At 38.9% G+C, this 15,176-nt stretch overlaps 1 protein-coding gene across 2 annotated transcripts in view; it reads right to left on the bottom strand.

The window, feature by feature from the left end:
* The window catches only part of GMII (golgi alpha-mannosidase II), a 33,055-nt gene extending 19,665 nt beyond the window's left edge, over positions 1-13,390 (bottom strand). The window contains exons 1-2 of one of the 2 annotated variants that reach the window (XM_089791986.1): positions 12,792-13,390; positions 10,518-10,667 (exon numbers count right to left, since the gene is read on the bottom strand). In XM_089791986.1, coding sequence (XP_089648112.1) covers positions 10,518-10,667; positions 12,792-13,298 — 657 coding nt within the window. In that variant the 5' untranslated portion in view covers positions 13,299-13,390. The remainder of the gene's footprint in view (positions 1-10,517; positions 10,668-12,791) is intronic. The other variant, XM_089791987.1, reaches the window with a different exon arrangement.
* Positions 13,391-15,176: the final 1,786 nt, after the last annotated feature.

Below are 15,176 nucleotides of genomic sequence, written 5' to 3'. Positions count from 1 at the left end.
AATAGTATCCTGGATTCCAATCTGCATGCTCACTCTTTTGTCCCCACACCACAGAATATGGTCTACTCAAAGAAGACAAAATCCCAAGCTTCTGGTCAAGGGATGCAATCTGCCAAGGAGTTTTGTACATCTTTGAAAGCTCTCAATAAGAAGCTCAATGATATTCTTGTCCCCCTCTCTGGTGATTGCTAAAGAATCTACAACCCCTTCAACCCTCCCCCAAACGCAAGTCGAGAGCTCTAAACAACCAACTCCAATAAGGCTCCCTATTGTAGAACCTTGAATGCTCAGCAATTGGCTATTGAGAAAATTAGGCTTGCTCCTAACCATACGGAGACACACCCCACCTTGGTCAAGTCCCCTTTGTTGGCTTTTGCCAACCCTCTCTTTGAACCCAGCCTTTCACATGTGATTAGAAATGTTGACGGGTCTACAGATCTCACATCCTCAGCTGCTCAACAAACAAAGCCCTCAAAGGTGGAGGTGAGTGGAATAGATCAAGGTGTTGTTGCTAATGTTGAATCCAATAAGTAAGTGAATGATCCCCCCCTTCAGAAAGAATCTGACCCCATTGATGGAATGATGGCAATCAAGCAAGTTTATGATATAGATGACACGGTTTGCAACTACTCTATGATACTAATTCCAGCCCCCCCCCCCCCCTCTTCACTCCACCTCCTACTGCTTGGAAATACCTACCCAAGAGTCAAGCCTTTGGGACCTCAAGACCCACCACTATTCATGATGTCAGTAGGAGGGTTGATGTTGCCATTGAAGGCAGTGGTTTGGAGGAGGATTGCCAAAAGGACAGGGATGCTAATTTGAGCTCTCATATCCCAGTGGGCAATGGTGAGGAAGAGGTCTTTATTTTTAATGCCAAGAAACAGGTCAGGAAAAAGAAACCTACGAAGAAAAATAGTAGATGAAAATGGCATAGTGGAGGAGAATGATATTATGATAACTAGGAAGAAAGGCAGGCCTCCCTCCAAGAATAAAGAATCTAAGCCTCCCAAGATCCCAATAAAGAGGCCACCCAATTGTTTCAAAAGCTTAAAATCCCCCATGGAAACTAATGCTTAATGTAATATAATGTATATCAAAAGTGGCGTCTTGGAATTTTAGAGGGTTAGAAAACCCTGCCGGAAAATATATTCCTAAGAGGATTCTGAGAGTTATAAGAGGTTTAGACATTCCCATGCTCCAAGAGGTTAAAGCATTCAATTTTTTAACTTGGATATTGCTCTCAAATGTATTTGGAAAGAAGCAACCTCTTATTCTACCAAGCATCCGAAAGGGAAAGGTGGAACATCCATCCTTGTCAGCCCTAAGCGGAGTAAACAGGTGACCGATTGGGGTTGCAGACCTTGTAACAAAGTTGTTTGAGTGACTTTATCTTGTAAAACTACTGAAATTAACCTTTCCTCAGTTTATGCTCCTAATGATGTTTTTGGGACAATCGACTTGCAAAAGTGGGCATGTGATTTGACAAATATTCCTCGGATTGTTGTAGGGGGCTTCGACATTATTGAAAATCACCAAGACAAAGCAAGTGGGACAAAATTTGAATGGAAAAATAATGAGAAATTTTTCAAGTATAGAATGATTAACAAGCTCAAGTTGTTTGATCCATTGGCAAGGAGGAAACTTGAGCACAATGGAATCTGGCACAAATGCTCCAATTATCAAAAAGGGAGGATCCATTGCAGTCTACACAAATTCTATCTCAATAAAGAGGCTCTCGGTTGAGGCAAAGATAGTGAGGAGTTGAGTGTTGAAGTTATCCCCCTCACTGTCTGACCATCACTCTAAAAGATCCCTGATGGATCTCTTTTGCTAATCTGCTGTAATTTTATATTTTTAAATCTGTTTTCCTATTTATTTGTGTTTTCTTGCAGAACTAGACAGAAGTGTAGAAGGTTTGTTTGTTTTTTATGGTTTTATAACATAGAAAGGAATAGGGAACAGCAACCATGAAACAAGACTGAAATAAATAAGGTATTCAGTAAAAATCAGAATTATTGCAAACCGTACCAAGCAGATTCGTCTAAATTATAGAGCCAAGCAATAAATCCAATGCATTTCCCAAAGCTCACATACAAATTTGATGTCAAACTGGAAGGTGAAGATTGTTCTTGAATCCAGCATACATTTGGAGGTGAATACAAGCAATACTCTATACACCACGTGGTGTATCTGCTACAAATGGCGTCCCACAAGCTGCAATGAACCACGTCCCAACTGGAAAGATGATATGCCACGCTGAAACCCCAATGAGAATTGATGCCTCTGTCCTTAATCACCACGCACAATGCCTAAGAGATTCGGTGCCAAAGATTGCTGAGGGCTACGTCCCAACCAATCACTAACCTGGGGTTTGCATCCCAAACTAGAAATCACCCATTCAGAGCAAATTCATAAACAAGTTGTCAAATATGCGAAAGATGATCTTAGAATGAAGCTTCTATCTCCTTGTAACCCCTCTCAATTGCAAATCGAACCCTAAGTGTCTCCAAGTGGCATTGGGTAGTGAAAGTGTTATAATTTCTTATTTTAAAGTGGTCATGTTATTAGAAAATGACCTTTTTCCTCATAGACAGAAATCTATTCACTAAATTACCCTAAGACCAAAGAGAAAGATTTAGAGAATTTCGAGACCTTTCCAACGAGCTATCACACCATAGGATGCACATCCAGATGAGGCCAAAAACCCCTTATTACTCCAAAATGGCTAATAACTTAGCCTTATTCAATTATTAAATGCTAACTTAGGAAATATTAAAAATATAACCCAAATAGCCACAAAATGCCCAACTGACATCACGAACCATAAAATCATCCTATCACTTGTCTGTGACTAAAGTCGAAAATCAAGGATCCACTAGCAATCTCATCCCTAAAATCTAGGGATCTCCTAAATTTTAGGAAACAAGCCCTATCCCTCTAAAACTGAACCCAAAGAGTACTCTCATGGAGACCCAACCCTAGGCAAGATGATACCTCCTAAAAAGTAGGAACTGCCTCCTAAAAACAAGGAACGTCTCCCAACTGATCAATAACTACCAGAACATCAAGTCCCCAACATTGAATAACCATACTGGGTCTCTATCCAACCCTATCAGCCTACAAGACCCCATAATAAGCTGACTCGCATGTCTCTGCTAGAGTGAGCTAAAAGAGGGGACATGACAATCCTCCCCTCTCAGAGATGCTTGCCCACAAGCAATACAACACTAATCCTCCACTATCCCAAACAATCCAAATACAGAGCACTGATCGACCCCAAACCTGAAGTGTCTCATCAGGACAAACATACTCGCCACTGTAAGGTGTAGAAGTGAAGTAGATCACATTGTCACAGTAGAGTATCCACCCCTGAATACCCTTGCGCCCAAGAATCCAAACAAATGGCCATCCTGTCCTCCTGTCAAAATTCAAACTTGTAGCCGGTCCCAAAACAGTCCTGTTATGCAACCCATCCCAAACCTCATACAATCTCCATGGCAAATCTAAGGTACCTGCTCCTGTGTGTTGAGATATTGAGGGACATGGGATTATGATCAAATCATTGTCACTATCTGAGTCCTGATTAGTAATCATACTCCTAGCTGATCCGCCCTGAGACGGAAGTGGGCATGCCTTGAGCACGATCTTCCTTCTCCCCACCATAAACTCCAATTGTCTCTTCCTAAAATCTTGGTTGTATCTCCCCAAGTATTGCAACCATTGTACACCCAAAACTACATCGGTGCCCCCTAGATCACACATGTAAAAGTCATCTATCAAGGTGTATCCCTTCATGCCTATGCTCAACTGTGGGATATCCTTGACACATTGCAGAGTAAGACCATTGGCCACAGTCACATCGATTCCTAGAAAATTTTGTGCTTGCAGACCACATCGGTCTACCATTCTTGTATTTATAAAATTATGTGTAGACCCACTGTCCACCAAACAATACACAGTATGCCCATGGATCATACCCGAGATGTAGAAGAGGTGAATCATCGGTGCACTTGACAACGTAGCCATAGTCCCATGTGTTACAACTACTACTTCATCATCTTCGAGCTCAATTTGGACACCATCATCTTTGTCATTTATATCCCAAACCTCCTCATTGTCCGCATCTGATATGACCTCAATAAGATATGCCTTTCCCTGCCCAAGGCACCTATGTCCCGGTACCCATGGCTCCTTACAAGAAAAACATAATTTCCTCCTCCTTAGTTCATTTCTAAAATCCAAGTGTACTTTGGGAGGTGGAGGTGGCGTGTCCTTAGCCTGTAAAGAAGGTCTCTATGGTGCTTGTATATTCCCCGATGGTTTCTCATCAATTTGATAAGAGGTAGGAGTGGTGTCCAATCTCAATGTCACATCAATAGCATCCTTAAGAGTGGCAAGTTGGAAAGCACAAACCAATCCCTTAAGCCTGTCCTGCAATCCCTCAATGAATAGCATCACACTACGCTTCTGTGTCATATTAGGTACCATAACTGCAATGCGCTAGAACTCATTAATATAAGCTTCTGCATGACCAGTTTGTCTCAGATGAGCCAACTCTCTATAGTAAAGTTATGTATCCTTACAGTCAAACCGTGTACTGAGTTGCTCAATTAACTCAGCATAGGAATGTACCAAGGCACAATCCTGGGTAACCAATCCATGGTGCCACCAATCATAGGCAATCCCCTCTAGATGCAACACAGCAAACTGAATAGCCTCACACTCAGGCATGGGCTGTAATGAAAGATGTATATCCAGCTTGTGAACCCAAGCTCGTGCACTCGTATCTCCTAAGCCATTATATGTAGCCAATGTGATCTTCCCAATAGCTCTATTGAGGTGATAGTTTTGTTGCTGCTATGTTGGTCTATAACCATGATCTCTCCTGAACCTAGCTGTATCTGTACGTTGTGCACAATACTGGTGAAGAGGGAAGACATCCCTAACCTCAAGGGGTAGAGCTCTCTACTCAGCTATGGCTGCCAAAATTGACTCCTGGAACCCCACCTCTAGTGGTTCCACCTGTGTTGGCCATTCACCTAGTATGAATTGAGGAAGCAATGGTCTATTTGTAGTAGGTGTACGATGGCAATGCCGCCTAGAAGAATGAAGGAAGCTCCCAATTGTAGAATGGAACTGATGGTTGTGCTGACTACCAACCACTGAAATTGATCTACTTCACTCGCCTCTGTGTCCACCCATCTCCAAACGCTCCAAGGTATCCTGTAATCTGTCTAAAGCCTGAGCTATCCTGGGCTAAGTAGTGAATAGGGTCCACACCATCTCTCTATCTTCATCATCCTGATTCCCTATGTCGCCCGCCTGTTCTTCTGCCATAATAGGTTCCTGGTCTATTCCAAACCCTTGCTCAAGTTGAGCTCTCCTGCGCGTATAAAATCTATGTATCTCAGTTCTTGGATGCATAGATTTGTATTCAATCCACCAACTAGTGACTACCCAGATGCTAATATGAATTATCAAAACTTTTGATCCAATACCCAGATGCCAAAATGAATTATCAAAACTTTTTAGCCAGTACCCAGAGGCTGAAATGAATTATCAAGACTTTTGCTGAAATCTATTGTGACAATTTCTCACAAACCCTACAGGCTGGCAAGATGTAAACTCTGATACCAATGAAAGATCCCTGATGGATCTCTTCTGCTGATCTACTGTAATTTTATATTTTTAAATTTGTTTTCCTGTTTATTTATGTTTTCTTGCAGAACTAGACAAAAGTATAGAAAGGTAGGTTTGTTTTTTATGGTTTTATAACATAGAAAGGAATAGGGAACAGCAACCATGAAACAAGACTGAAATAAATAAGGTATTCAGTAAAAATCAAAATTATTGCAAACTGTACCAAGCAGATTTGTCTGAATTATAGAGCCAAGCAATAAATCCAATGCATTTCCCAAAGCTCACATACAAATTTGATGTCAAACTGGAAGGTGAAGATTGTTCTTGAATCCAGCATACATTTGGCCGTGAATACAAGCAATACTCTATACACCACGTGGTGTATCTGCTACAAATGGCGTCCCACAGGCTGCAATGAACCACGTCCCAACTGGAAAGATGATATGCCACGCTGAAACCCCAATGAGAATTGATGCCTCTGTCCTTAATCACCACGCACAATGCCTAAGAGATTCAATGCCAAGGATTGCTGAGGGCTACGTCCCAGCCAATCACTAACCTGGGGTTTGCATCCCAGACTAGAAATCGCCCATTCAGAGCAAATTCATAAACAAGTTGTCAAATATGCAAAAGATGATCTTAGACTGAAGCTTCTATCTCCTTATAACCACTCTCAATTGCAAATCGAACCCTAAGTGTCTCCAAGTGGCGTTGGGTAGTGAAAGTGTTATAATTTCTTATTTTAAAGTGGTCATGTTACTAGAAAATGACCTTTTTCCTCATAGACAGAAATCTGTTCATTGAATTGCCCTGAGACCAAAGATAAAGATTTAGAGAATTCTGAGACCTTTCCAACGAGCTATCACACCATAGGATGCACATCCAGATGAGGCCAAAAACCCCTTATTACTCCAATTAATTATTAAACGTCAACTTAGGAAATATTAAAAATATAACCCAAATAGCCACAAAACGCCCAATAGACATCACAAACCATAAAATCATCCTGTTACATGTCTGTAACTGAAGTCGGAAATCAAGAATCCACTGGCAGTCTCATCCCTAAAATCTAGGGATGCTCCTAAAATTTAGGAAACAAGCCCTATCCCTCTGAAACTGAACCCAAAGAGTACTCTCATGGAGACCCAACACTGGGCAAGATCATACCTCCTAAAAAGTAGGAACTGCCTCCTAAAAACAAGGAACGTCTCCCAACTGATCAATAACTCCCAGAACATCAAGTCCCCAACACTGAATTACCAGGTCTCTATCCAACCCTATCAGCCTACAAGACCCCATAATAAGCTGACCCACATGTCTCTGCTAGACTAAGCTAAAAGAGGGGACATGACACACCCCATAGTAACCTTCTTCTTTCCCATTTAATATGCTCCACATTTGGATAAGAGGAGAGAAGGTTTTGCCCTTAACACCTCCTTGTTAAAAGATAAGGATCTAAAAGCTCTAGTTTCAATAGTAAATTGGTTTAACTCCCACATTGTTCCTCACAAAACTATAATTGATCAATGGAATCAGAACACGTCATCGTGGAGGAATCTCTTTTAATCAGTGAGGAAGAAGCTGGCCAGAGATTCTAGAGGAGACGAAGTTGATCTCCACACCTAGCTCTGTGAGGCCAAATTGGAGATGCAAAGAAATCCTTCCAATGTGTTGGTGGTTAAATCCCTAGCCCTAGCCTTAGCCCTTTTCTGTTTGTCTTGAGTTGAAAGACATGTGGGATTGGGTCAAGAACAAGATAGAGAAGAAATTGCAAAAGTGGAATAACTGTGTCCTCTCCATGGCTGGGAGAGTCTAGGTCTGTTAGAAAATTATTTCTTCTGACACTATCTACTATTCCTCTGCCTGGTTATTCAATATTCATCAGATGAATTATATTCAAAATATTGCCAAAGATTTCCTTTGGCCTAATGAGAAAGGCAACAAGAAGCATCATGTGGTCAACTGGGAATGGTGTTCTAGAAGTAAAGAACTTGAGGGTTTAGGATTGAAAGATCTGAGGACACAAGGACTAGCCCTTGTTGTCAAGTGAATTGCCAAGGCAGCAAAGGGTAATGAACCTTGGAGGTTTTGATTAGAAATAACATCTCTAGAGCTAACCCCTCGCATGCTAGATACTGGAAGAACCTCCATCTAAATGACTTATATAGAGTAGATTTTGATATAAAAGTTGAGGGCTCCAAAGTCTTTAAGGCCATATGGAAAAGTTGGAGCATTGTGAGACATTTTATTTCAGGTAACTCTCTTTTTTATAAGAACAATGCTATATGTGGAGAAAAATCAGTTTGATGGAGCCTAACCCATGGCGGCAAGCCTCTTGCACTACTTCAGAGACTCTCAGCCAAACAGTGAGCTTCCAAAGGTATTAATTATTTCCAAGACATCATTGAGGGAGAACTTATCAGCTGGTAGAGTTTTGTTAACAGATACTGTTTCCCTCAGTCTCATTGGATAACATACTCGATTCTCCTCTCTGCCACCAGCTGCCTTGACCTCCCCAAAAGTTGTAGCCCTCTCTCTTGTTGAGAAATTTAGCCTCATACTGAATTGAAGCAAATTCCATATGTAATATATGTTAATATATATATTTGTGTTGATATCCTTGTATATGTCATTCCAAGAATATCATACTGAGTCGATATCTCTTCATGTACTTGAGAGCACAAGGTGTTCTACAAATCCTCCCTAGCTAAGAGGGAGTGTTAAAGTTGTAGCTTCAGTCGGATAAATTCGATCTCAGATACATTGTTATTATTGGTAAATCATCATTTTCTATATATAAGCGTATTCAAGTAATAATAATATATATGATTATATATAGTATATAAAATATATATATTATACATATACATATATTAATATATATACATATATATAATACTAATTATTATTATGAAATATATGTATTAATTAAATGATGATTAAACCTTGGAGACATGTCTCCTCCTCTCATATTTATATGAGATCCAAATCTGCATTTGGAACATATCTATAACAAATATAATTACATTTGCAGAAACGATCTGTGTTATTCAACATCTCTAACAGATTTGCTAACCTTAAATTGGCTGATGGCACTCCCCCTCCTCAGGTCAAAGCCAAATATATATATAACCTCATCACCCACAAATTGGACATTCTTGACCAACCTTAATGATAAGTGGAATCTCAACTTAGACCAAAGCACCTGGAGCAAGCATCTTATTAATTTTTGGCACCGTCCCCTTGAACCTAAAATATCATGTTTCTTTGGGTGCTTTCTTTTGCACATTCTACCTTCTAGGAAACCTGGAGGGGAGCCCTATATTTGTTCCGTCTGCAAGAACTTTGAATCCGTATTCCATGTCTTTTTTTAATGTTTTTTGCCAAGGAAATTTGGAACCCCTTTGGTCTTACCCTCAATGGCAACTTTAATATATGTCATATCATATCTGATAATATCTTGAGTAGTAACAAAACCAGTAACTTCTTTTGGTCTATTCTTTCTTCTGTTGTACTTTGGCATTTATGGAAGCTTAGGAATGATGACTTATTCAGTGGGAAGGTTAGACACCTTACCGAGGGAGGCTCATATATTTCAATATTTCTTCACAGGTAACAGCCATCTTATAGCTTAACAAGGACAAATTCTTGCAGCTGCTGAAAGAAGGAAGAACTGAAGTTTGCAGCAAGGAAATCACATACGGGTACACATCTATCAAGCCTCAATCAAGAAATGAGAGATGAGTTTGATATTACTATCATAGATTTCTTGGATCAGATCAGGGAGAGTAAAAAGCGGAAGCAAAAACATGTTGCACCTTCAACCTCTAATGATCCACTCCAGTCCCACCATTTCTCAAGACACCATGCTGAAAGCAGCTATCTTAGATAAGAGAATCCCACCACCTCAGACACTCAGGTGATACTAAACAATGACCATGTGCTAGATAGCACTGAAACTTGATGTTTGCTGTTCTACTTAATGCTATTTATGGCCAGGCGATACAATTGATGTTTGCTGCTATATCTACTTACTGCTACTATGCAATGAGTGGATTACTGCTACTATGCAACCAGTGGACTGCTGTTTTTTGTTGTTGCTGACATATATCTCTCTGGTAAAATGTAATCAGCTATGCAATAACAATATGTAAACAGTGATGTGCCAATAGTGGCATGTTGTGATGGTTAAGTTGTTGCGTTGTTATCCTTACCATCAAAAAGGTTTGAATCTAATGGTGATGAGGTCCCCCGTTTGTGACCTCACTGGTTCATAGCTCCAGGTCAAAGCATTTACCCCTTTAAAATATATATATATATGTGTGTGTGTGTGTGTGTAAACAGTGATGCTCTGACAGTACGCATTTTGAGACTCTTTAAGTTTAATTATTATAATCAATAGAAAAAACATACAGTTGCTTTTATAATTTTTCATATTCTAACAACAACAAAAGGATCATATTTTAACTAAAAAACAAATACTGAGAGGGCCATCTAGATGAGGCTGATACCAGTGTTTACTAATAGATCCAAATCACTATGACTGTAAAATGTACCTGAGAAAAATTAGACAACACTTTAAAAATGGAAAAGCAGTCATAGTACTACTTTACAAACATCTTGTTCCATAATTTTCTGAGAATAGGGATTTATAAACTTTCATAGGTTTACAAGATTTCAGTAAAAATAGCAATTAAATTAACAATATAACAAGACCGGGAAAAATGGAAACAAGTAATTAAAGCACTACCATATGACAAATAGAATATCCAGGAAACTATTAGCCCTACAAATTTGTCAATATTCTCAGGTATACCAAGCCTTGTTACTAAGTATTTATTCATACCACACATTAATATTATATTTCATTGCACCTCATCATTCATTACCCAGCCACCTCCTACAATCTCCAATTGACCATTCTGAACAAGCTTTATAAAGTTCTTTCTATCCAAATCAGAAGCATCTCTCCACCATCTTTCCAAGTATGACATCTCCTCCCAAATGAACTTCCTGCGGGGATCCTGCAGGACATCCAAACCAAATAAGGCCAGCTTCCCAAACCGAAGGACAAAGGAAGACAGCCTCACTCTATGAAGCATTAAACCAACATTAGCAATACATATGTCAACTCCAAAGAGTGTATAAACAAAATCTTGAATTGTATTTGCAATGGAGAATAAATGTCTCGGTTCCTGATAAAAGCACATGAATGTTCTAGGCTAGGCTCCAAATTATACACATTACTAATTGTAAAGGAATTTGTGACTGTTCTAATTCTGCTAAGCGACTTTGCACTGAAGGATACGAAAATTGAAATAGTATAATTACTCTCAAAGATAAAAACCAACAATCCGATTATTGTATGAGATATTAGATTTTATCATCTAAATATTGGAAAAAAATATCACAAAATAAGGCTGGAGTCCTATGGGGGAGGGGCTTAAGCTTCTATTTTAAGGGAACAAGAGATCCCATGAAGAAAATATAAAATTACATAAATTAGGATCTTGTCCAAGAAAATAGGAGGCCCCACATTTTAGGGCTGCATAATTGAGCAGACAAAAAATGGTGGGGCTAAAAGTTTCCCCACCAGCTTAGGAAATTTCTTTCCCAGGTGTCAAACATATATAAATTTAGATTTCTGCTAAACGAAAACACCCACCAAAATGAAATTTTATATATTTTATTTTCACCACTAGATTAGATTTCTGCTAAAAGAAAATACCCACCATAACGAGATTTTAGAGGGAAAATCAATTTATATATTTTATTTTCACCACCAGGTTCCTTAATTTTTGGAGCTTAAACTTTAAGTTGAGATCGCTAGGTTTAAAATATTCCTAAAAATTCTCTACAGCACCCGCTGAAAATTTTCAGGATGCCCCTCCATGGGACCCCACCCTAAGTAAGCTAACTCAAAGCTTTTACCACTGTGAACAGAAAAGAAACTTATTAATAAAACCAAAATAGAAAAGTTCCTCTTCTTTCCATATATCTATCAACAACTTCACCAGAAACCTCCTTAAACAAAATCATTTTTTTGTAAAGTACCCTATGAAAATTCAGAGAACACATAACAGAAACACTGCACGAGTCAAATAGGAATAGCTCTAAGTGTCAAATGGTAAATCGTAGGGGCTTTCATATTTAACAGCTACGTTATAAAACCAAAGAAGATATTAATGCTGAATCAGATAATAGCATTGACATAACGTACTCGACAAGACAAGGTGCGAATCCTTGATGAATTTAATGGAAACGATACTCCTCTGACTAAGCCAGGTTTATGTTGCATACTTAAACTTATAATTGTTGAATACTGAAATGGGTAAAACGCCGGCATCCGATCCAGATCTAGTGAAACCCAACTTGAAGGAAATTGATGAAATATATTATTCAAATCTAAAGGAGACATGTAAATGCCTATTATACAAATGTTGCCTATTGAATTAGTTTAGCTAGCATCCACTTCTGGATGCGGCATACACCTACATCACAAGCACATGCAACTCCTACAGGAATTTGAAGGACGAAATTGTTCAAATCCAGAGGAGACAAGTTAGATTCTCACATATAGAAATGTCTAATACTGAATTGAGAATAACTACAGCATCTACTTACGTATCTCGCATAACCCAACCAGAGAGTCCTAGTGCAACAATAAATAGAATTTGACGTTAGACGATTCAAATTAGAGGATATGTTACACATTAATATATAAAAATTGAGTCAGCTATAACTTCAGTTTTCACTTGTGGATGTAACGTGCCCCACCTACAGGGACCAGAAACAACTCCAAATCTGCTTAAAGGAGGGTTCAAAGGATGCATATTACCTGATTAAATGTACAAATGTTGATTTCTGAATCAGATAAATATGGATTGCTGAATCAGATACAAACTATAGCGTCCACGTCTAGATGTGGAATAACCAATAAGTGCAACTAGCTAAAGAATTTGATGAAACAGATAGCCATCGACGTACCCAAGCCTGAGGTTGAATCACAGGGGTAATTTTAACGACTGATTTTTCATTTTTAAAAGCGTTGTGCGTTGATATTATCTTCTAGACTTAGCAAACTATAGTATTTAAGTCCCAGAGGCGGCACAGATCCCGTCACAAAAAACCTAAGCAACGAAAAGCACCTTAATAAGCGCGTGAACAATGGCCTCCAAAATATGGCGTGTCTTGGCGAGGTAATACTCCTCGACGGTGAGCAGCCAACCAGGATCATTGTGCGAATGTGGCACCACAAAAATCTTGAGCTTTTCGGAATCGAATTCATTTTCCTCGTAGCGAACATTCCAACCCTGTTTCCACGGCCCTCCATCAATGTCCAAGAACTCTATTTTGTCGTAGAGATTCTTAGTCGTTATGTCTACTCTCGCTTCAGCTGATGAATTGAATTCCGAGCTTGAAGTCACAGATAGGGTTCTGCTTGTCCCCGCCGATTTCTTGCCCTGCCGAACTTGATTCGGGGATTTCGATGCAGAAAGAGGGTTTGAAATACTGTCGTGGAGAAGTAGTCCCACCGTAAAAATTGCTGCTATACAGAGCAGCGTTAGGCTCAAGTTTTTACTGAAGAAACCTCGCCGCCTCTTGGGCTTGCCCTTCAGAGGCGTGCCCCGCCTCGATCCTGCGGAGTAGGCCATTCGATTTGTTTAATTCTTCATTGTTGCGCAGAATTTTAGGGTTTTATTTCTCAGTCTTCAGATTGTTTACGAAGACCTGCTCTCCATAGCGTGCGATGTACAAGGCTTGTAACCAATAAATAAGTCAAAATATCTGCGTCTGCCGTTGGCCTGTGGAATTCCCGTCTAGTGACGACTAATTCATCGGCTGTACGATGACTCCTCAATGCACATCGTGCTTTCCACGTCTGTTGGTAAAGCTCAGTTTGAATTCCAAGGAAAAACATTATCTGTCGTGAGTCGTGGTGACGACAGAATTTTGTATCGTCTTTAGGGAGTGTAGGAGTTCGTCGAATATTCATGGAAGTGATGTTTTTGGCAGCATAATAGATTATGAAGATCGAGATAGCGTATTTTTATTATTATTATCATATTTTATATATACATATGGAGTGTCTTTTATTTAAAGATAATATGTTTGGAGTGTCTTTTATTTAAAGATAATATGTTGGGTTCTTGTATTCAACAAGCTTGATTTCTGGTGGATTTTATCATAATTCTCATATCTTATGAAGAGATATAATTGCTCCCATAAAGAATGGTATGCCTAAATACTTTTGAGAAAGTTATTCAAGACGAAATTGAAGAATACGGAGAATCTTTTGTTTCAATAAGTGTTTGGCGTTCAGGATGTAGATCTTTAATTTGTGTTCATTAATCTATTGTCCTAAAATGTGGCCTTGTAATACCATCTCAATTTCTTGGGTGACCTTAATACTTGACTTGTCGAATAGAAGTGTGTCACGACAAAGAGGTTATGGGTGGTTGCGATAGTTGTATTTGGTAGATGAATTCCTTGCCATCAATCAATCTGACTTCTTTGTTTAATATTCTGACTAAGTGCTTAAGTCGTGATAATGAAAAGAAAAGGAGACTGTGGATCCCCTTGTCTTACCCTGCATGAAGCATTGAAGAATTATGGAGTTCCATTAATGATAACTAAGAAGGTAGCTCTTGACAAAAATGAAATAACCCACTTGCACCATTTTGAAGAAAATCGAATTGATTAAGAACCTTATGCAATAAATCTCATTTGACCCTATAAAATGCTTTTGTCATTATCTTTTGATGACTTTGAATGAAGTGGAGCACCTCATGTGTCACTAAAGCTCCTTCAATAGTTTCCTTAGTATTTGTAATTTGTTAGCGTGAATGTTGATGGTATTCCTTTGGGGGAGTATCCTAAGCATTGCTAGAGCTTGTGGGAGATTTTTAACGTGATTGACATGTTGCATTCATGATTGTGTTTGTCATTGATGTCAACATAGCAGTATTTATGTGAAAATTGGTAGAGTAGTAGAAAGAGAACAAGGTTGTACGGACAAAGAATTGATGATTAGGTCAAGCATAGTTAAGGACATGTTCTACATTGTGTTCTGATGACAAGGTTAAGTGCACATCAAACAAGCCAAAGACATGCAGAAGATATGATTGATTTATAGAGAGCAGTATGTAGACAGAGTTTCTAAGAAGCAGTTTGTGATGAATGGATTATATCTCTTAACAGAGATAGAATCATGATATGCAAGGTTAGATAGTGATAGTAGATAGTTTAATGGTGATGTTAGTGATTACACAAGGTCTAAGGTCGTACGTGTGAGAAGTTGTAAAGACTGTCAGCCGACAGTGTTGTGTAATTGTAAAATAATTATATTATCTTAATGTGGTCCTATTATAATTAATTGGGAAAGCCTCGAGGCTAACTCAAATAATTATTTTGAGGACATGGTATAAAGGAAGGTTATTTTCCTTTTGGCAAAGTGTGGGTAGCATGCGAATAAAGTGTGAAGTGTATGAACAAGAGCAGAGTATTTGGTAAATGTGAGGAAATGATCCAAG

The sequence above is a fragment of the Cupressus sempervirens genome, chromosome 7 (genome assembly GCF_028749045.1).
Source record: "Cupressus sempervirens isolate cs-2001-9-10 chromosome 7, ASM2874904v1, whole genome shotgun sequence".
Taxonomy (NCBI): Eukaryota; Viridiplantae; Streptophyta; class Pinopsida; order Cupressales; family Cupressaceae; genus Cupressus; species Cupressus sempervirens.
This window is presented reverse-complemented; position numbering and strand designations above follow the sequence as displayed.